This window comes from Pantherophis guttatus, chromosome 3, assembly GCF_059756535.1.
Source record: "Pantherophis guttatus breed Tessera chromosome 3, ASM5975653v1, whole genome shotgun sequence".
In the NCBI taxonomy this organism is placed as follows: Eukaryota; Metazoa; Chordata; class Lepidosauria; order Squamata; family Colubridae; genus Pantherophis; species Pantherophis guttatus.
This window is the reverse complement of record NC_142065.1, coordinates 189,822,376-189,846,241: the sequence shown is the minus strand read 5'-3', so window position 1 is coordinate 189,846,241 and position 23,866 is coordinate 189,822,376. Positions and strand designations below refer to the sequence as shown.

Below are 23,866 nucleotides of genomic sequence, written 5' to 3'. Positions count from 1 at the left end.
TTTAACAGTAGCAACTATGAATTCTATTATAAAATAACATTAGAGCATCTGACCAGGATTAATAGTGATACTCGGTCCTGGGATTAGGTAGTATTTTATTTCATGGATTTTAGGCCATCTGTTCCTCCCTCCTACATTTAGGTCTGCAGAACTATAAAAGCAGCTCTACCTTAGGGACTATAGAAAGGAATTAGGATTGTTCTGCTTTTCATTATCACAAGATTCAGTAACTCATTTCATTGTCAGGATAATCCTCTTTTACTCTTTCTTTTGCGCTTGCAGAGTATGCCAAAATGACAAATAAAATCCCAGATGTTACAGAGCTGATGAGGTCGCCACCTTTCCTTGAGTGTTGTGTTTAAGCTACTTGGGACACAGCATCAAAAGTGACAGGACCCTGATGCCCACACCCAATATTCATTATGATTCGTTAATGATTTGTATAGATGTCTACCAGCTGAACTTCCATTTCAACCCTCAGTGGCCATGAAAACGTTTTGCTTCTTCTCTAGCTTTTACTGACAAGGAATTAATTTCCCATTGTTTAAGCACTGGGAAGAGTTTATGATTATGATTTTTTCTAAAAGTCTTTTGGTACTTCTAAGAAGATTGTTACTCTATCTTATTATTTTAAGTAGTTAGAATTAAATTTATGTTATATTTTTCCTAAAATAAGTATTTTTAAGCATCAAAAGACATGACAACATTTTGGCAGACTCTTCCAATTAGTTGCATGAATTTTGGGGGGAAAATATAAATTGTATTGGTTTCTGTAAAACCCTTTGTATTTGAGAGAATACAATGCATTGTATTTTGAAGCTTTTACAACTTCCAATTTTTATTTGTAGATGGTTTCTTTTAGCCAATTAATTTCAATGTAAGAAAAAGAAATAATTTCGAAATACACGAGAGAGAACAATGGAATATACTGATTACAGCTCTATAGTTCAGTGTGTTTCATTCCTCAGTTCAAGACTTGAAAAAATGATTTCTATTCTTCCCTCTGTAATTTATCTTTCGCCTTCTATTCCGTTCTGTTTTAACTGTGAGATACCACAATCAGAGTTACTGGACAAATTGCAAAAGTAACCAATATAAAATATGATTACTAAGTTACTTTATGTAAAAAACAAAACCCAACTTTATTGAAAATAACTATAAATGTCTTAATTCATTTTCTTCTACTATTCTAACTACTGTCCTAGATTACTTCAGTGAATCGCAAACTGTGCTTGTAATAAACTCTGTGACCACTTAAAAATTAGAGAAGACTGATTACTCTGGGGAGGCAATGATGATGCTAGTAGTAGATTTTATTTGTTCTTTTGAGAAACAGCAGCAACAACAAATCCAGCCTATTGATTTTACTAAGTTGTAAAATACAACAGATATGATCTTGTCCTTCTGCTAGCCAGCATGAATCTGGGAATTCTTTAGAATATATTGGCTCCAAGAATTATTTCAGATGCACTATACAACTAAAAACTGACTCTAGCAAAATTTCACAATTTAGGCAATGCTGAATTGATCAATGCTGAACTGATTAACTGACAGGGACATTATAGTAGAGAAATACTTGGTTATTCTTGGAATACTTGGGGTTGTGGAACTTAAATATGGTTCCTTGCTTTTTCATTTAAAAGGTAAAGTCAGCAATTATAGTAGAACTGATTATACAAAAGTTTTAGTCAGAGGATCAGACATTATTCAGATCTACCAAGACCTGCCCCCAGTGGTGGGATTTAACCCATTTAGCAACCGGTTCACCAAAAACGTGAGTGTTTGTGCATGCATGTACTCACGGCTTCCGCGCATGTGTGGCTTCTGCCACGCAGTGAGGCTCGACTAAGCAACCTTTCAGGGCCTGATCCCCTCCATCTCTGCTCTCCAGGGTGGCTGCAAGATCTCCCCTGCAGCGCTTTCCGGATGGAACTTCTTACAGGTAAGAACAACCATCTGTTGCATTCCCAAACTGCTTCGGCCCTCCTGCACCACCACCCACAGCCCTTTGGCCTAGTGCAGCAGGTCGCAGGCCGAATAAATTGCTTCAGCCTGGGGGGGGCATAGTTTGAGGCCAGAGGAGGTCGGCGGCATGCAGGTGGAGGCCCGGGGCAAGGCCGGAGCCAGGGAATAGTGCTGTTGTGGTCCCCCAGCAGCCTGCAGAGCTGGCAGCAGAGTTGGACAGTGAGGAGGCTGGGGAGGACAATGGGCCAGTCCTGAAGTCAAGGGAAGACCCAGATGAGGGCTCTGTATTGGAGGCAGAGATGGGGCCAGGGCCATCTGAGAGCGATGCGCAGACTCCGGAGCCTCCAGAGGTGGATAGCAGAGAGGCAGAGGAACAGGAGGAGCCTGTTCCTAGTGCACGCATGTGAAGAGCTGCCAGAAGGCAAGAGCAGCTAAAGCAAAAAGGACTCGGGAGTAAGGCCAGGAAATGATTGGCCCCTCCCATAAGGCTTAAAAGAGCAGCAATGACTCTTGGGATCTTTGTAGGAAAACAACGTTGCTACATTTGTTTCTTGTCAGCATCTCTTGCTTCTGAACTTGGCAAAATGGGGTTTTGCCAAAAAAAGCCTTTGACAGGGTGCCAAAGAAGACAAAGATTTATGATAAGGCTGAAGGACTATTTAATTTGGACTAAGCTGAGAATGAAGTAATTCTCAGCTGTTCTAATAAAATATGTTTGTTTAGGACTGATTGTGTCTGGCAATAACTACTTGGGCCTAGGTCACAACAGGTGCGTTCCCTGATCCAGCCAAGGGAAAGGACGAAGGCTCCGGGGCAAGGCCAGAGCCGGGGAATGGCACATTCCCCGACCCGGCGGAGGTGAAGGGCGAGTGGGCGGAGGCACGTGCCTGGGCCCCGACCCGAGGCAAAAGGTGAGCAGGTGGCATGCTTACCTTTGGTGAGCAGAGCGGGTGAGGCACGGAGGCGAAGCACAGAGGTTAGCTGGCCACATGGAGAGGGGAAGATAATATATAGGGTGGGGTGGGCGGGGTGGGGCTAACCGGTGGTTGATTTTGCCAGTTCTTTGAACTGTGCAAAATCTAATAACTGGTTCGCCCGAACTGATCCGAATTGGCTGAATCTCACCCCTGCCTGCCCCTCTTGCTCTGGATTCTGCTGGACTGAGTGGCAAGACCTGAACAGATGGAAGGAAGTCAGAACTGTCTTGAAGAAATACTACTTTGTCAAGCTTCCTGACCATATAGGGTTCCTCTCTATTCATGCTAACACCCTTCACATCTTCCTGCTCAATAAAAGGATGTTTTGCCTGTGGTTGAAAACACTGCATCATGCAACCTTACATTTGGGAACAGACTGTAATTAACAGGGAAATCACCCCATCACCTATTCAAAGGATCACATACTACATGCTACATTATCACTGTGGAATGTATAACTGAAAAGGCTGTTAAACAGCATTCAATCACTGACATTTCTGCCAGTTTTGATAATTTTATATCTGGAAAAAAACACACAAATGAGTACATCCGGATTTAGAATAAGCATAAACATTAAATAGAGCCATTTTGGAATAGTGGTTTTTTTCCAAATGTTCCAAGAAGCTTGAGCTATGATTAGTTTGTTGCTTTATAAATTATGATGGAGTCATTTTTAATTTTTTCCTCCAATGTACCAGAAAATTTGTAAAGTCCAGTTGCATCTCTCTGCTATTGGCCATCTTAAGAAAAGGAGAAGGGAGTAAAAGGATGAAGGAGAATCATAGTCACTAAAACACATATTCAGAACCAGATGGTACTACAGCTGGGTAGGGCAGGGTATTACTCCTAAATTAAGAGGCATTTCTAAATAGGCAATCCCATATATGTGAAAAAAAGAAGTTAGATTATATCTTCTTATGTGCCAAGCAGATACCATTACAGCTGGGTTTTTTTAAAAAATAAGGAAATTGGTATTGTTTGACTATGATTTGTGTGTACAGTATTATTTATTTTGTAAACTTTGCATGCATTACATTAAAATCTTAAATGTTTACATCTTAAATTGTAAATTATAAAATGTGAGGACTATATTCCTTATTTATTGACTGAATTTCAATGTATGTGCTTGTATATATTTATATTAAGCTTTTAAATACTAAAAGTATTTGCGTACTAAAAGTAAAGATCATGTTGCATGTATTGTTTGTTAAGCCCTGCTGAAAGATTGCTAAATATAGAAATGTGCATTAGGTTTGGGCACTAGAAGAAAGAAAACCCTCAAGTTAAGAGGTGAAAAGTACATTTTTATACTGCAGAAATAATTCATTGGCTACGTTAAAGTAAACCGCACAGTATATTGTATAATAGGCCTCTCAGGTTGTTTGTGTACTGAGAATGGATGAAACATTTAAATGATTGCTCTCAATATTTGCTACAGGAATTTTGAAATATTATCTCCTAGTTTGGCTTTCGGTAAGCATGGATCACCATCCCACTTATTTTTGTGACTTGAGTGAAAAAACAGGAGCTTGTATGAGTTTCTATTGTTCCTACAGCAGAGTACTCAAAATGTTTTCAATTTTGTCTCTACAGATCATGGAAGATTTGAAGTATTTGGAGTTTTGTTCTGTTTGTTCATTTTGTGCTTAATGCAAAACAAAATCCTTTTTTTTTCTTTTGTACATACCCATACTAGTAAGTTATGTAGAATGTCTCTTCCCATTCCTTTTAATCAAATCTGATTCTGCTGGATTAAAGTCATATTCATATAGAAGAGAGAATAGAATACACTGTATAAGAAAAAAAAATCTCTATATTGTAAGTTGGAATCTCATAATATTCACGTTATATTAAAGGGGAGATGGATGGATAAGCAAGTAGCTGTTTTCTTTTTGGGTTGGAGTCTTTAGGTGTAAGTGAGGATTAGGAATAAGGATAAGGAGTGATGGAGAGTGCTGCACTGGATTGAAAGGAGAGGAAGAAGGAAGAGAAAGGATAAATGGGGGTGGAAATCAAACCAAGGAAAGAGTTTGAGAGAGCTGGAGAACTGTAATGGCTGTGAATCCTGGGAGCAAACTTAGAATGATGTATCAGGAGATAACCAACAGAGATTGGAAACCAACAGAGGCTGCAAATTACATGAAAGAACCTTGGACTCCCAGGATCTGAAGCCAGGGAAGAAAGCATCAGTGACTGGACAAGTCTATGAGGATAGAGGAATTGCAGGAAAAAAGAGCAAGCAAGAAGTCCTTTGTCATAATAGTCAATAGGCAAGCAACCATCGTTAGAGGTGGAAAATATAAAATACAAGAAGTTTGTTTTAATATAGTAAATTAGGTGAAGTGCAATTATCTACCAGACTGAATCGTAGATAGTGTGGATTGGTTCTGATGCTGGAGCCTGGATTGCGAAGAATGAATAATTAATGTAGATCATCCTTTGGGTGAGAGAAAAGGTGACAGAGGACTGTGGGGAGACAACTATTGGTATGGGCCATCCTCTGGTGGAGTGTCTATCAGTAGTAAGAATTCTGAGGAGCCTATTCCTGAGCAGAACCTTGATCTACCCAATCCTAATCAGATTAAATTATATCTTGGGGAAAGAAGTGAAGCATGGGTTAAAGGGAGTGCAAGATGATTGGTGGGATATGGGTAATTACAGTGAAAGTGGTGAAATGAAAGAGTAGATATGGAGTAAAGGCAAAAAGTGTGGTGGAAAGGAAGCCGGGACAAGAGAGGTGGGTAGGTGAGTTAATTGTCCCTTAAATCATCTGGTGGGAGAGTGGAAAGGAACGATAATGAGGAGGGAGCATCAACAGGTTAGTATAATGGAAAATGCAAAGCTAGATGTGGTCTGCCCTCTCAGAAGAGGGACTTGAAAGCTCAAGCCAATCCCCACTTTAATATTTCCACAATGTTCATCTCAGGAATCATGTGTTGGGGCCCTGAATACTAACTCATCCCATGGAATATAATTTTGCACATAATAAATATTTCTTTATCCATGATTTGATCATGGATTATAGGGTAGACCTATATCAATGATACCTAGTTGAATGAGCAGGGGGAAGTTCCTCTCTCAAAACCCAATTGGCTTTCAAGTGTTGCATCAGCAAAACTCAAAGTAGGGGAGCAGGTTTGGTGATTGACATCTAGGAGATTCTGCAAGTGACCAAAACATTGTTCTACAGCATGTAAAGTTCACATTAGAGGTTGGTCTTGAAGGACAAGTGGTTGTTTTACTATTCTCTGGCCTCCGTGTTACATACTTTTATCACTGCTTGGGCAGCTTGAATTTACCACAATTTATTTCTTGAAGAAGAAGAAACTGCTTGGTCATCATGTAGGGAATCAGGGAGAAGCTTGAGTCTTTTCCAAATACTGTTTCATTTCCTGGGACTTAAGCAATGTTTCAGCCGTCTTTGCTTATATAACACTTTTTGCCTATTTTCCTCAACACCATCTTCGTGATTTTCTATACCATGAGATTATCCTGAGTGATCATGGGTTTGACCAGCATAATATATATGTTAGATCTGGGTTTTTCCCTCTAGAAATAGATGAGAAGGACCGAGGAGATATCATACTAAAATCATTTCTAATTTCTATGCTGTTAACTGGTGACACAAACATCTGAGGGAGAAGGATCTATTTGAGTGATCTTGTTGCCAATCTCTGATGGCCAGCTCAGATTTAAAAAAAAACCTGAGATGAAGGAAGCTGCTCATAGTGCCCCAGATAATGTTAGCCTCAAGAAGCATCTAAGGCTGACATAACAGGAGACAGTAGGAGTTGGCCAGTGGCTGCATCCAGGACCTCCACCCAGAGCTGCGTCCATAGCAAAACAGAAATGGCTCCTCGTATGGTTTCCATCACTGACTGAGCTCAGTGCAAACTCCCTGTAAACTGCCCAGCTATTCTCTACTGGGAACAACCTCTCAGCCTGCCAGTACTCTGCATCCTAAACCTACTGTCTAAGAAATCTCTGCTTCTTGGAATTGTATGGCTGACAAACCAACACTGGTCTCCTGGATCTTGGACTGTGACCTTATAATGATCTCACATACTGCTTTGGAAATCATGCCAACAAGCTTACACCTTTCTCCCTATTGTACACACATTCTGCCTGCCACTGTCTGTATTATTTAAACTTTAGAACAAGACCTCTTAACAATGTGTGAGAGTGTTTGGCCTGGAAGAGGAGAAATAGAACCTAAATGTTTCCAAGAATGCCTGGGGAGTTTCCTAAGGCAGGCAGTTCTGTTGTGTGCTTTGTTCACCACTGGAATGAGAGGTTAGCAGCGGTGCTTGACAGGGTTGCTCCTAAACACCCAGTCCTGAACTGCTGAGCCAACAGAACTTCTTGGTTTACTGAGGAGCTCTAAGAGATGAAGCTACAGAAGAGATGCCTGAGGCAATACTGGCGTGCAATGAAGAAGAACAAATGTAATTATACTGTGCTAGTAAGAGCAGTGAAGTGTGATTATCCTACTTTTATTGCATATGCAGATAGCCACACAGCAGCATTATTTAGAGTTACATATTCCCTTATGGGGAAATCGGGGCTGGAAAAAGGGCTGCTGGATCATTGCAAAGAATTCACTCAGCATCTGAAGGATAGAGTTTCTCACATTTTTCTCAAAGTTGAATGCTACTTGGCTAAATTCTTGTTGAGATGATCTGGGATTAATTTGAGCCCGAGGATCCTGAGGAAGTGTCCAATGTTATCTGTGCTGTCAGCTGAGTATAGTGCAGAAATGGTTGCTGTTGCTTTTGCTGATAAACTCTGGCAAGATCAAAATAAGAGGAGAAGAAATCTCCTGCTCCCATTGGATCTCTTAGCTGCATTCAGTACTATCGACCATGGAATCATTTTTGGATTGGTTGCAAAAGCTGGTGGTTTGAACAATGTTTTTCAACGATTCTCCTCTTTCCTGAGTGATTCATCCAATTTGGTTAGGAGAGAGGTCATGTCCTCTGTTGTGGAGCATCACACGGCTGGTCCTTTTCTCTGTTTAGGATCTACTTGAAGCCTTTGGGAAAGGTAATCCATCACATAGGGTGAGGTATCATCAATCTGTGGATGATACTCAACTGCATGTCTTTGCCACAGGCTGAGAAGGAATTGTAATGTAGGTCCTGACCTAACACCTGGAGGCTATTAGGGTTGGATGCAGAAGAAGAGGCTTAAGCCAAATCCTAGCAAGATGGAGTAGCCAAATCCTAGCAAGATGGAGTAGCTGACTAATTCCAGAGATATTTCATCCTCAGTTCTGGATAAAGCTGGCCCACAATTTGAGTGTCTTCCTGAACTCACAGTTCCTGCTTGAATAGAAAGTTGAAACTGTGCCCAGGACAGCCTTTGCACAATTATGTCTTGTGTGTTAATTGAGGCCATTTCTAAAACAGCAGTCCTTTGTTTATAGTACTTGGACTCTCTCACCTTGTATCTACATTATTGGAATCACTCTAATACAGAGATGCCCTTGAAAGCCATTAGGAGACTTCAGCTGGTTTTAGCATGAAGCAGCCTAGGAATTTATGGGAATACCAAGGTAACATTATTTGTAATTTGGAGTCCTGAATATCCCTGAGAACAGTCAGTTACCCACCAATCCACAAAAACTAACAAATGCATCACTCTAATAATTTTGATTACTGTTAAAGCAATAATTCTAGGTAGAATTGGTGGTTTTTTTCAGCATTCAAAGTCAACTTTGGTTTCAATTCATATGCCAAAGAGCAGATAATAAGGATAGGTTCAGTCTTGCATTAAGATATACTATATTAGCTTGCCACACTGGATCACTATGGTGTGCGTTTTCACAAAGAGAACATATCTCTGTTTACCAATTCATATGAAGCCTTGTTTGCTTTCAGTGATATTCTGCATGTATTTCTATGCATAGAAGCCAACAAGATCCCATAAAGCATGTAACAAACAGATTGCTCAATAGAAAAGAGGCCGTACAAGTAACAAACTCCTGATGAATAATATCTGGAAAACATAATTTACTATCAGGTTATCAGTTAATGAAACCTGCTTTAAAATCATTAGGCACGGCCATAAGCTTTTGTTTTGCTTCCATGAGGGAGAAAACATGCTTTTCACACATTCCCAATCGAAGCTTTTAAAAAATGGTTCTCAGCACAAGAGGATTCCTCTTACATTACAAACCAACTTCCATCTCTTACACAAAGACTCATCTGGAAAAGAGGCCGTTTACACTGTTTATAAAATACTGTCACATAAAATTTGTAAGGGAAAAAAAAAGCCATTCACTAAAAATAGCTTGCGTAAGTAAGGGATTAGAGTAGTTTCTGCTGCTATAATTGCTCCTTTGTAGTTTTTTTTTTCCATGATGTTTCTGAACAGCGCTTTTTGACTATGTTTATTAAAGTCAGCACATCAAAAAGGATCAAAGCCACTGCTAGTGAGAACTAAAAAAAAGCCCCAAGTGTGTTGTATTGTCTCATGGGAGAATTATGCAGATTCAAGTAAACAAGTGCAAATTGTTGAGGTTTTAATGAAAATTTTCTACAATTATTGAATCTGAAGTCATTGGTTATTATAACATCTGTATAACAGATGGCCATTTTGTATAAAAGGCAAGCAAAGCTATTTTGTCTGTTTTAACAGTACATCTGAGAGGACGATTTTTTTTTTTGTCATTGTATGCCATTTGCTTCAGCAAATAATTCGTAAAATGCAGCTGGTGCAGCTGGTCACCATGGTTATGTGATTGTAAAAACCTGAAACACTGTGAAGTATTTACATATTAGTTTCATATGCCAAAATCAGCTTTATTCAGCTCAAAAACACTGCCATAAAATTGTTGAATATAAAAAGAGATTGGCTCTTACATAGATTTGAGCTTATATTTTCATTTGAAATGAAGTTACTGCAATTTATCTTCAACCAAACTATACTTAGTTTGGGCTTAGAAATAAAATAGCCTCCTTTAGAATAAGCAATGATCTATTAAATGAATTGAAATGAAATGAAATGAAATGAAATGAAATGAAACTGTACTACTGATTTACCAGGATGTTTAAAAGAAGTTATTTTTTAAAAAATTAAAAATAAAATTTCCTGCCTAAATTTAATGCATATGAGTTATACTTTATTAACGTATTCCTTTTACTATTGCTTTCGCTTCCCAAACTTTGGTCTATCTGCCTCTATGCACCTGCATGTTTCCAAATGACAAAACTAAGGAAGCAAAAGTGTGAGATTAATTTGCCTTTGCCTTTTGCATTCTTCTTAGAAACTCTTTTTTTCTTTGTAACAAATACTTTTCACATTCATACATTTCATTTAAATAAATTGTTGTATACTTGATCAAAAAGTATTCTCAAGAATACAGTTTTCATTTTTTTTTTAAAAAAATGATGCATATCCTTTTCTTCTTAATGTCATGCAAAGGTAGAGGTTTTTACTCATTTCCTTTTACAGGGCCAACTCACAAATAAAAATATAGCTTAAAAAGATATATATAAGGAAAATTTTAAATCACATTTAATACAAAAATCATAAAAACTAACATATATTTGCATAATGAAATATTACTTAAATAATAATACACTAAACCAATCATAAGTGGAACTCTGCACTTTGATATGGCCCAAGGGCTAATCAATAAATTAAAAAAATTCACCAGGCTAATGCATTTTCAATATTTTTAAAAACAATGAGCAAAGATTGAGCAATTTAAATTTCTTGGAATGAGGAGTTTTAAAACGGGGGTTACTACAGAATAGGCCAAATCCCTGATACACAGCTATTTGTTTTGTTCTTTTTCCTTGAACAAAAAACCCGCCTTAAATGTTGAAATGTAGAAGTGTAGCTGAACTTATAAGGTTGCAGTGGGCTTTTTAGATAACCTGATCCCAAATCATTTATGAATTTATTGGCTCTTATCTGCTATTCATTAAATTAAACACAACGTGGACATAAATCAAAGCATAACACTAAGCCATGGGTAACATTGTGAGACTGAATCTCAGGAATACGTTTCCCTGCTTCCTCCAGTTTTTCTCTCTTCTACTTGTGAGGGAAGCGTAATGGTTAAGTGTGACAGACCTTGGGAGATGGGGGGAAGTAGGGAGAAAGGATGCTGCCTAAGGAATGATCAGATACGAGAGTATGTAGCCTACAGCTGCATAATGGGTAGAGAAAGAGACTCAGAAAGGATCTTCCCTAACTTCTCAGGCTGTAAATCAAATGAAGGGAGGATTGTACTAACAGACTTGCAAGTTTCTTACAATAATTTAGTTCTTACAATAATACAGTAGTATTAGCTCATCTGGCATATTTCCTTTCAGATCTGCCTGGGAAGGTGGAAGGAAATAATAAGGCTCTTACTTTAGGGTATGAATAAACGAGTTTCCAAACATTCATAAACTTGGAAAACGTGTTTATTCTAATGATAGTTCATTCAAACAAATTTGCATCTGCAACCACTTTTACATGGTTTGAACTGGTTAGTTTGTTTAAAATAACACAATATAATAGTTTCCAAATTTGGAAGCATCAAGGGAAACCATAGGGTTTTTTTTTTCCACCAATGAAAGTGGAAGCTTTCAATTTGAAGGCTCAATATCACATACTGAGATAGTTTTCTAAAGTGCTGTAGATCTTAGTGTCATGTGTCTATTGAAGGTTCCTTGCTCTAAAGCTCTGGACCCATCCACACATTTTTTCACTATTACACAGGCAAATTTTGTTTGGGGGGGGGGCACCGTAGCTAATAGCTGTGATGCCAAACAATAATTTTCAATACTAATTTTTGAACTCAAACCAACAGAAAAATATAACACTGTCATATAGTGCTTGCAAAAGTGCAACCCACCATGTCCAGAAGAAATAGGACCCAAAAGTGATTTATTAATTCAATTTGTATGCCGCCCCTCTCCGAAGACTCAGGGCGGCTATGAGATTACCAAATGAACAATAGAACATAATAGAAGCCATAGCCACAACCAAGACAAAAATATTATTCCTCACATGCTTTGGGGAAATGAGTATGTTTTTTTATCAATATAACTTGTATCTGTTTCTGAAACTCCAAAGATATTTGCAGATTAGCTCATGAAGACTTATCTAAAGGAAAAGTGAGTCAAGCATATTCTACTTGCTTGAGAAGTACGACAGCCTTGAGTAGAGTCACATGAGCTTTCAAAAACCAGTGAGTATTTTATTTGATAGATACATCTCAAAACACATCAAGAAAAATATATTTGTTCAAAATAAATAGGGTCCTGTCTCCTTCTCAGTTTCAGTAATATTTTTTCCAATCAGGAGTCTCTCTTGATATACAGTTTTCAATTTCCAGTATTCCTTGGTCAATATGTTTACTGCTAAAACTTGGGGGCATGTCCCAAGCTTGGTGCCCTCCAGATGTAGGGACTTCTATTGTCATACATCTGGAGGACACCAAGGTTTTAAAAAGTTCAGTTTGGTTACTTCCATATCTTGAGTAAAAACCTGAATGAAGTGGTCCCAAAGTAAAGCTATGTATTCATTCTTTAGGTTTATTAGTCATGTTATAACAATATGGTATATTTAAGGTTAATTATATATAAGTACAGACAGTCTTCAACTTACGAGCATTCATTTAATGACTATTCCAATTTACAATGGTAACCTATCCTTACATAACTGTTGCAGCATCCCTGTTGTCATGTGATCAACATTTGGATGCTTGGCAACTGATTCGTATTTATGACAGTTTATGGCTCGTATTTATGGAAGTATCCAAGGGTCATGTCATCCCATTTGCAACCTTTCCAGGGGGCTTCCAACAAAAAAAGTCAATAAGGAAAGCCATATTTTCCTAATGACTGTAATGATTCATTTAATGACCATGGCAAAAAAGATTGTAAAATCAGGCACAACTCACTTAATGATCACTTTACAAAGTGATGGAAATTCTAATCCCATTTGTGGTTGTAAATCGAGGCCTACCTGTACTGTTGTCAGGATTCCATTATCATGAACAAAAATAACTTCAATATTCTTACCTTTATTCTTACAGTTGACTTTGACATTTAAATTTCCACTGAGGTTGGATAAAGATACCAACAGGCGAGGTTTATAGGGATTTGGGCAAGTTTCCACAGAAACCATAATCTGAGTAGTATGGATAGAAAATTGCTGACAACAGGAAATGCTCATCCATAGATTTTCTTGTGGTGAAGCTTTTTCCCCTCCATAACTATGATCTTCAGAGTTGGAAATCTTATTTTTGCAACACTGGGATGTATATGTGTCATCCTTGTTTGGAACACTATCAGTTGCTGAAACATTTTCCTCCTGGGTCTCATAACCATTCTTTTGCCTTAGCTTTTTCAGAAATTGTTTTATTTGATCTAGCTTGGCAAAACTGATATTGGCTTTCAGAGGCTTTGATATATCCACATTTATGTTGGCTGTGGGAAAGAGAAAGAAAGAAAGAGAGAAAGAAAGAAAATTTTAATACAGCTTTTTGCTTGTAAAAATAATCTAATCTCAAACAGCTATGGTGGTAAAATGAATGCTAATTTACAATTTGTTAGGTAATTTATAACTGAGGTCTGTACTTTAGAGCACTGTAATTAGACATTTAAGAGTAAATACTTTTTGTACTAATGCATAATTATGAATTATTAAAAAGCACAACCCAACAACACACACAAAGAAGAGCTGGATGAAGACCCATATTCAGCTTCATGAAGACCCTATGAGCCATAACACATTGCAACACATGGAATTACAGAAAACAGATATAAATTCAAAGTATATTTCAATGCAAGCAATATTTGTATAATGTCATCAAAAAGTGCACTTCAACCCACCGATATCACTAACACTGAAGCCTTCAAAAAAAAAAAATCCATTATTATAGGCAAGTCACCATGCTGGCTGGGGAATTCTGGGAGTTGACATCCACAAGTCTTAAAGTTATCAGGTTGGAGACCTCTGCATTATTACATCAGAGGCATGTTTTTTTTTCTTTGTATTTTATACTTTGATAAACTAATAAAAGTTTTAATTTGGAAATAAACATGGAACACAAACCAGCAAAATATACTAAGGAACCCCAAAAGCCAGTACCAAAGGAAGATAATACAGGTCTAATTTACAAACAAAAATGCAATAAAGTATTAATATCATCATGAACACCACTCTGTAGAACAAACAGGCAGAACATATCCATGAACAAGCTGTCAGAAGACACAACACAACTTTACTAAATCTCCTTGCATATGGATAATCTTCAGCAGAATTTCAACGGGAAAACAATGACAAACTTTAGAAAAAGCCAAACTGAAAAATGCAATTCTTAGAAACATTGTACTCTGACCAAATAGGGATTAATAAGCATATTGACTCAAATCCTGTTTATGAAGATGTCAAAATATGTAATGAAAAATTTAGCATTATAAATTCAATCCAAGAAGCACAAGGAACTCCAACAATGCATCAGACTGAGAAAAACCTCTTATTTGACCTACATTTCTAAAAGGTGAGGGGAGCAAAGCTACAAGTCATTTACCTCTAATCAAATTGTCAGAGAAGGACTGCAGAAGGAGTAAGACCCTCTGGTATTTGTGGACAAAGAAAGGGCGGAACATTTAATGGAAGTAAATTAACACAGTTCTAAATGACTAACCATGAACAGAATATCATGTTTGTTTGTTTCTTTACTGTATTTATATCCTGTCATAATCCAGGGCCTGGTGATGCCAGGGCTCTGGAAGAGTCTCCCAGAATCAGCCTAGATCTCTCCTCCTTTTTGGTTTTCATGAAGATGGTAAAAAGAAAATTACTTTGGACGGCATTGATGTTCGTGCACTGCAGCATTTTTCATTCCATTCCATTCCATTTTATTTTATTTTTATGATGTATAGAGTCTTTTGGACTGGGGATTTATGGCTGTTGTTTTATTAGTTTTATTGCATTAAACATACTGTAGAAATTTTATTTTTTATATTAAATATGTAAGCCACTGAGAATCTTGGATTATCGCAGGATATAAGTACAGTAAACAAACGAACATAATATTCTCTTGGATCTCACTCCCTCTGTAATCCTTGTCTGACAGTTTGATTAGAGGCAAATGCACAAATTGATCCTATATTCATTTTGACATATTAATATGTACCCTCTCCAATGACACAATTTACAAAATTCTATTTTCATTCTCTCTCCGATTTACTTTCTTTATTCGTTTATATTTCTTCAATATTAGGGCTGTGCAAGTCCTTTGTAAAAGTTCACTGAAATCCATGGAAATAGATAAGAAGCAGCTCATTAAACCATTAACCATTAAAGCAGCTGCATCTTTTCCTAGGCTTTTTGTAAGGTATTTCCAACTATCTCTAGTGATTTAATGTATAGCCGTTTTTCATTTTCTCCAACAAAATACATCCTTAAGAATTGTGTTTAAAACCATTTTTTTCTTTCCCCCTTTTAGCTAATTGAAATCTCTCACCACAAAGGATCAGAAAACGAATAGAACTCTGAATTTACTTGGGAAAGTAAGATTAATTGTTATTTTCTTTAATTAGCAAAACATATGGTTAATGGATACTCCAAAGTCTTGTGCCTATTAGCCTGTTATATATCTGTTAATATTACCATAACTTCCCTCTAGTAAGCTGATATTTAGCCTGCATCAAAAATATTCCAAGCATTCTTATTATGTGGGTCTTCTCATCAACACACCAAATGGTTTCTAAGCATTATCAAGAAAAGTCTGAAAGTCTGGTAAGATCTTAATGTGTTCAATTTCCTTGTTGAATTGCATTGTTCTAGTTTAACTATTAACTTTAAAATCTCACATTTTTTGTTATCATCTGGAGTACATACACTTAGAAGTGTAATTGATGGCAACAGAACTTACTTCCAAATAAGATTTTTTTCAGCAGAAATTTTGCTTCTTCAGCTGATGCTGTCTGATAGGCATGTTCCTTAATGACATTTTTAGATCTTTGCAATAGGAAAACTTTTGCTAATTTCTTCTTTTCTTCTTGGTCCAAATGCTAAGGCTGAAGACCTTGCTAAATCTCTTCCTTCTTCTGGAAGTGCTTTTATAAAGGGAAGAATGTCAAGGTGTTTTGGGAGTTGGCAAGACAGCTTATTTCCAAAGAACCACTTTGTTTTGGGCTTTCTAAAAAATTGGTTTCATCCTGCATATGTCAGTATACTACATGCACTTTCTAACTGATGAGATACACATATTCCTGGAGTAAAACTAGACTTTGATTGAGTGTATAGTATCCAAATGTTTATGAATCCTTATCATTAATAGGGATTGCTACATGAGATAGTGACCTAGTAACCCAGCCTCCCCATTTTCCTGTTTTACTAAGCAGTGATATATAAAAGCTTCAACTGACTAAACCATGATAGGCAAGTGCCATATCTATGGGCTATCTGACATAAGCTATGGCATATGAAATATATATGATTTGAATGTAAGAAGACTAAATGGTAAAAAGCAAGAATGAGCTATTGGAATGAAAGTAAAAGAAAACAGATGCCATGTCCACGAAACCAACAGAAGAAGGATGGATGTAATAGATATGAATGAAAATGTTCTGATTCTGTGGAGTGGAGATGGAGCTGAGCATCTTTTAAAATCCACAATTCAGCAACATTTTTTCTAATATAAGTAAAAATAATTACAGATGGATAGGACTGAATAGGAGAAGAATATGAAAGGCAAAAACAATATTATGTATTATAAATACCTTAGACTGATGAAAAAAACATTCCCATTTGAAGTCCCAAAGATGCTTTTCCAAAAAGCAACTGGACTTTCTTGGGGGGTTTTCCTTGAAAATGTTTCACTTCTCATTCAAGAAGCTTCTTCAGTTTTGACTGAAGAAGTCAGAACTGAAGAAGCTTCTTGGGTGAGAAGTGAAAGGTTTTCAACGAAAAAAACAAGAAAGAAAGTCCAGTTGCCTTTTGGAAAAGCACCTTTAGAACCACTATGACCTGGATGATTGAGAATCTCCACAGACATTCCCACTTGCAGCTTTTCCTAGAACTGACTTTTGCAACCAATTAAACCATATTTATTTGAGAGAATATTTGGTTTTTGGCATAATTCACTTCCTCTAACAAAAGAATTCAGCTTTATAACTATACAGTATCACTATCTCAAAAAGATATTTGTAAAAAAAAGTAATGAAAAAATAACCTTACCCAAGTACTGAAATGCTTTTGCAAATAACCCTAAATTAATCAGAAAAGTATGTACTCCGGTCAGTTCCCTTCTCATATATCATCTCTCATTAAATTATATATAAAAAAAACTCATTTCAAAGTTAAGCAACACCATGGTTAACAAAACTGTTAAACTGGGATCAAATGAGCACATTCCTACATTTATATATGATGTCATATTAGACAGCCTATAATTGAACTCTCTGAGAAATATGATTTTTCAAAAGAGTAACTATCTGATCTCATGCTACTTTTTCGTCCATAGACTGACTGTGATGGAAACAGGTGATCCTGCTTTCAATTACAGAAGGCTAGCATGCCAGTGTGAGGCCTGGATTAGTTCACCTTCTCACAGGGAATTTGTCTCAGTTGGGAATGGATTTATTATGGCTTCACACATGGAACGGAGCTCATGTCAACTGAGGGCAATGACACATCATATGATTCAAATTAACCTGCTGTGGACTGTTCTGCAGGGCTGAGATTGTATATTAAAATGACGACATTTTAAAACAGCTTGAAAGAAACCAGGATTGTCCAAGTGCAATGGTTCCAATTTGTTCCAACTAATCTATCACCTGCTGGAGATATTATTGTATTGGGATTTCTGGTAGCTGCTCCTTTCCAGTTTTCTCCAAACCACTGACCTTGCTAATGGGTACAATTGTTTCCTTTGGAGTAAAGAGGACAGAATCTGTACAAAGTGCTTTTTTATGGATGGCTGGATGTATGTATGTTATTCATCACAAAATGCAAACAACAGAAGGGAGAGAAGGGAAACCCTAGAAATGCAGAGCTCATTCAGCAACCTTTTATTTCTCATTCTTAATATATTTCTCAATTTGAACTGGCTAAAGGTCTACAGCAAATCACTTTAGATAGTAAATTTTCAAGAAGCTTCATCATTTAATATATGGAGAACTTTCCAAGAAAATAACATGAACAGCTTGAAGATTTTTTGGACTTGTGATTAGATGTTAAATTTTATGAATCACTGACAGTTTTTGTAATATATTATTTCAAAAACTGTGATAAAGTGTGTTGAAAATTTTAATATTCCCTTATTCTACCATGTTTCCCTGAAAATAAGACCCTGTCTTATATTTTTTTGAGCCCTGAAATAAGCGCTTGGTCTTATTGCCACGCACTCAAAAGCCCGATTGGGTTTATTATCAGTGGATGTCTTATTTTGGGGGAAACAGGGTAGTTGTATACTTAAAAAGAAATAATACAAAAGTGTTAGTGATGGTTCACCAAAATTAAATGACCATTTGAATTTATTTGAAATTCATATCTAATTGCAAATGATTCACCAGTGTTACATAAAATATTCAGAAATTTTAAGATAAATTAACTAATTGATTCATATTCTAAAAAAATAACTCTTGGCATATTGAAAAAGTACTGCAGTTTGACTGATGACAGAAGTTTTCTTCATTTTCCTATACAAGGCATTCTCTTACACCTGGCCTAACCCTGAAATAAACTGCCAGTCTCAAATAGCAATGCCTTCTTTCCACAGAGAAGGGATTACTCAACAAATAGCATGCCGAATATGGATTAAGGGTTACATGTTCAAATAATCCAGGAGTTTGGCTATAGAGCCAGGGTGTCTAGGACAGAATTGAAGAATTGTGTCTGGCAAGTCAAACAATACGCAATCATTATATATGGGGAACCATCAATGAAACAACTGTCACACATCTAATGGATCTACCACCACATCAAAATGATGAAAGTAGCATTGTTCTGTAAATTCCACTCCAAGCAACAATCTTGCCTTGCATGGGTACAATGGTGTTTTTATCATTTGCCCCTCTTCTCTTCATGCAGACACTGTTGAACGCTTGAGAGAACATACAATATGTGTGCGCACCATTTAGTATAACTTCAAGCAGGCAATGCAAAATTTCTATTTGCTTAGTTCACTTATTGTTGACTGTGGAGTACATGGTCTCTATTATGGCTAGTGCTTATTCATGTTTAAAGTCTTCAATTTGAGCAATTAGAACAGTGGTTCTCAACCTGTGGGTCGGGACCCCTTTGGGGGTCGAACGACCCTTTCATAGGAGTCACCTAAGACCATTGGAAAACACATATTTTCAATGGTTTTAGGAATAATTTTATGATTGGGGGTCACCACAACATGAGGAACTGTATTAAAGGGTCGCGGCATTAGGAAGGTTGAGAACCAGTGAATTAGAAGCATTCTCAAATATTGAAGTAATTATGCCCCATTTAAGACATATAATCTGGCCTTCCCATCTACAGAGATTTTCATATGATACTGTGTTTTTGTCAAGAAATGTATCAAGAAATGAAATAACTGATATCATTACAGTACACTATTCTCTGTATAAACAACAAGGTATCATAATTGAAAGAAGGAATGTTATAAAATATACGAGCTACCTAAAGTTTCTGAATTTGGGCAGAATACAGGTGGAGTACAGATAGTTCTTGGTTAACAACCACTCATTCAGCAACTATTCAAAGTTATGACAATGCTGTATGAGTGGTACTTATCACTTTCTGGTCAGTATACCACTCTTGCAATCATACAGTTGAGATCTGGGCACTTGGTAACTGCCTCACACTTATGAAAGTTGCAGCAACTTATGTTCACATTATCACCATTACCAAATCTTCTCTGCAGGCTTCCCATAAGCAAAGTTAGTGGGGAAGTCTATGGGGAATGTTGTAACTTTTTCTCCCAAGGGACCTCGTATTCTGTGTCACATTCACATTGCAGCACCCCCTTTGCAGCCCATATGCACTCACACAGCATCACAGCAACCTATCTGCATGCTGCATGCACTCATGCAGTGCTGCAGCAACCTCTCCACAACCCTCATGTGGTATTACAGCAACATCTCCATAGTCCACATGCACACATGAGTACCGCAACCTTTATCCCCAACTGCATAAATCCCTCTCCAGCTTTATGTAATCATATAGCTCTGCAGCATTCCCTCCCCAGCCCATACATACTTGCCATAGCACATAGTTGTAATCACATCAGATTCTTGCTGATCATCAGATCATAAGGATCTGGAAATTTTAATTAAAGATGGCAATGATTGCCCTTGCCGTAAGTGACGCATCACGTGATGCTGTGCTTTATGACCACATTGTGTAACAATGGGAATTCCTGTCCCAATTACCATCCTTAAGCAACTACAGCTTGTAAATAAATGGAAGAAGTCTTCATTCAGTGAATACCAATTGTTAACTCAAGTTTGGAAGTTGAGTTAATGTACATTAATTTTTTTAATGATAACAATGGAGAAAAGAATCTCCACACTTATGATCTGTGCCTGTTGCTCCAAGAAACATAATTAATATATTAAGTTTAGAATATCAATTGACAATTGTTGGTCATTCTTACCTGGGCCATTGAGGAAGTCTTTAATCTTCAATGTTATGAGAGGAGGTGGAATACCACTTTTAGCATCTATTTCCCCTGCTACTGTCTGTAACCAGGTCTTACAGTAGTCAAGTGTCTCTGGGAGAGTTTTTCCAGGATCTACAAATGATAAGAAGACCATTTATGACATAGCTGATTAAATCACTAACAGTATTAAAATAAGACAAACTTTATTCTGTACATAATACTGTATCTAATTCAGGGCACATATAAATTCTGTATTATTTATTTATTTATTTATTTTTATTTGTTTCCATTTCTATACCGCCCTTCTCCAAATAGGACTCAGGGCGGTGAACAGCCAAAGTAAAAAACAGAACATACAAAATTTAAAAAACAGTTTAAAATAATTAAATATTTTGGCCGTAAATTAAAACAATCCGATTTAAAATCAATTTAAAATTTAACTCAAGCCAGCCCAGCTAGTTGAAATAAATAGGTTTTCAGGGCCCGATGAAAAATCCGGAGGTCTGTTATTGTACGTATCTCTGGGGGGAGGTTGTTCCAGAGGGTGGGCACCGCCACAGAGAAGGCTCTCCCCCTGGGGTCGCCAGCCGACATTGTCTGGCGGATGGCACCCAGAGGAGGCCCACTCTGTGCAAGCGTACTGGCCGGTGGGAGGCTATTAGTGGCAGAAGGTGGTCTCGTAAATACCCCAGCCCTAAGCCATGGAGCGCTTTAAAGGTGTGTAATTATGTTAATTACACATTAGTAAAAAGTATTGATTGCCAAATATTATCATCACCAAATGTAAAAGCCATCAGGAATGGACAAATAAGCTTATCATATCTGAAATATCTCTAGTAATTGTGCATCTAATAAGGTCTATGATCTAAATTTTATTTCTTCTAGTAATGCATTTAGATTTTCTTCAGATGTCTTTAAAAATGACATCTGCCCCAAAATAAAAGAAACTAAAGAGATCAGAAAGCCACATGGTTCGAGATGCAATAGAGTGCTTCTACTTATGGGTTATTTGATACAGTTTATAGTTTCACTGACACTTCAATCCCTTTTTACAGCCATACTTTTGAAGTTGACTTCAGTAGCTTTTCCTCTTGGTTCTCTTTAATGGGACCTCTTTGCTGAATTCTTAATATTTCCAATTGTGACTAAAAGTTCACATTTGGTACCTCTCAGCTCTATGCCTTTCTTCATGTCCAGGACACCATATATGAGAAATCAAAACTGCATAAAACCATTTAGGGGGTTTTGGCTGCTCACTTCCTTTGCTTTATTTGTTTGTTTTTCTAAAGTTGATTAGAGCTGAACAATAAAAGAATATAAGTAAATCTCAATTATGTCATATCAACTTCATGACACTTACTCCTCTTCTGTTACATAATGGTGTTTACCAAAAATTTAAAAAACAAAAACAAAAAACCCTAACCATGCCCTTTAGATAATTTAAGGATTTTGCCAACCTGCATTATTCATTTCAACAGATTGTTCTCTTTTTAAGCACACAAGCTTCAAACTTTAGCATAACGGCTTCATAATTATAGCCAGCACATGGTAACACAGTATGAGTTTTAGCACATCAAGTCTCTCTTGGAATGTATTATTTAGTGTAATCATGATTCAGAAAACCTGGCAGGAATTGTGTTACATGAATGACAAAGGAATTTAAGGATTGTCAGTCCTATCAGCAAAGGAGAAATGGAATTTATTGTCTGACAAATGAATGCACTCAATTTGGCAATATAATTTTTAAATTTTAGATGTGTATTTCAATATGTAAAAGCAATCTAATGTGATTTAAGCAGATTAATGTCACAGAATTTTAAAAAAAAACAAGTCCCAGTCTAATCAGACACATTGTGAAAAACTAAAATTAATGGCTATGTAGAAGAGCATGGTGTTCTGAAAAAATTGGAAATGCCTTCTGCTAAGCAAATTTTTGCTGTATCATTTTATTTTTATGACTTTTTTTTAAAAAATGGGAGACTTGGTATGGATGGAAATTGTCCATTCAGAAAAAAATGATCCTCCACAGCCAGTTAGTCAGAGTCATTACTGAGAAAATATGTTTTAAACAAAACTAGGCTTTTGCTTCTGACTTTTGCAATTAAAGGAAATGGCAGCTTTGGGCAACCAGTAATTCATAGCTGCTTCTGGGCACATTTGTTATTGGGGGGGGGGGACGACTTCACGGGTTCTGTTAAGTGATTCTTAATATTGAAAATAATCAATCAATAGACTATTTGATCATGTTTGGATAAGGTAAAGGTAAGGGTTCCCCTCACACATATGTGCTAGTCGTTCCCGACTCCAGGGGGCGGTGCTCATCTCCGTTTCAAAGCCGAAGAGCCAGCGCTGTCCGAAGATGTCTCCATGGTCATGTGGCTGGCATGAATAAACGGCAAAAGTGCATGGAACGCTGTTACCTTTCCACCAAAGGTGGTCCCTATTTTTCTACTTGCAGTTTTACGTGCTTTCGAACTGCTAGGTTGGCAGAAGCTGGGACAAGTAACAGGAGCTCACCCCGTTATGCGGCACTAGGGATTCGAACTGCTGAACTGCCGACCTTTCGATCGACAAGCTCAGCGTCTTAGTCACTGAGCCACTGCATCTCTCATGTTTGGATAAGAGCATCCTTTTAGGGGGAAAAATGAAATAATAACCTTCCCCTCATAACACTAGGAGAGGGAAAATAGTTAAGTGACTGTCCACATAGTAAAAATTCAGGGTTCAGTTGGGATCTTCATTATGTGGGCACAGTGGAGAAATCCAATTTTTTTTACTATTGGTGGGCGTGGCTTGGTGGGTGTGGTGTGGCTTGGTGGGCGTGGCACAGGAAGGATACTGCAAAATCTCCATTCCCACCCCACTCTGGGGCCAGCCAGAAGTGGTATTTGCCAGTTCTCCAAACTACTCAAAATTTCCACTACCAGTTCTGCAGAACCTGTCAGAACCTTCTGGATTTCACCCCTGTGTGCAGAATTTAACATCTTAACTATTATTTTTGTATCTTATCTTAGAAAGGAAATGGACAAAATTATGTCATTTATGGAAAGGAGAGAATTTCAGCATAATAGAATTTAGCTAAATGAATTCAAGTGATGATCAAGCATGTTGCGAGGTATTGAAAGAATTTGAAAATGTGACCACAGAACCATTCGCAATAAGTTTTCAAGATTAGTCAGATCCTTGAATACTGAATGAGAACAAATGTCATCCTCGTCTTCAGAAAGGGAAAGGAGGAAGACATAAGCAAGAACAATGCTGTAAATCTAGCATCTTTACTAGGTAAGGTTCTTGAACAGATTATGAAGCAGCATGT

At 37.2% G+C, this 23,866-nt stretch overlaps 1 protein-coding gene across 2 annotated transcripts in view; it reads right to left on the bottom strand.

Moving 5' to 3' along the window:
* Window positions 1–23,866, bottom strand: part of VPS13B (vacuolar protein sorting 13 homolog B) — a 328,745-nt gene that overhangs the window by 101,565 nt on the left and 203,314 nt on the right. For both annotated transcript variants that reach the window (XM_034422515.2, XM_034422516.2), the window contains exons 35-36: window positions 20,545–20,682; window positions 12,965–13,372 (exon numbers count right to left, since the gene is read on the bottom strand). In XM_034422515.2, coding sequence (XP_034278406.2) covers window positions 12,965–13,372; window positions 20,545–20,682 — 546 coding nt within the window. The remainder of the gene's footprint in view (window positions 1–12,964; window positions 13,373–20,544; window positions 20,683–23,866) is intronic.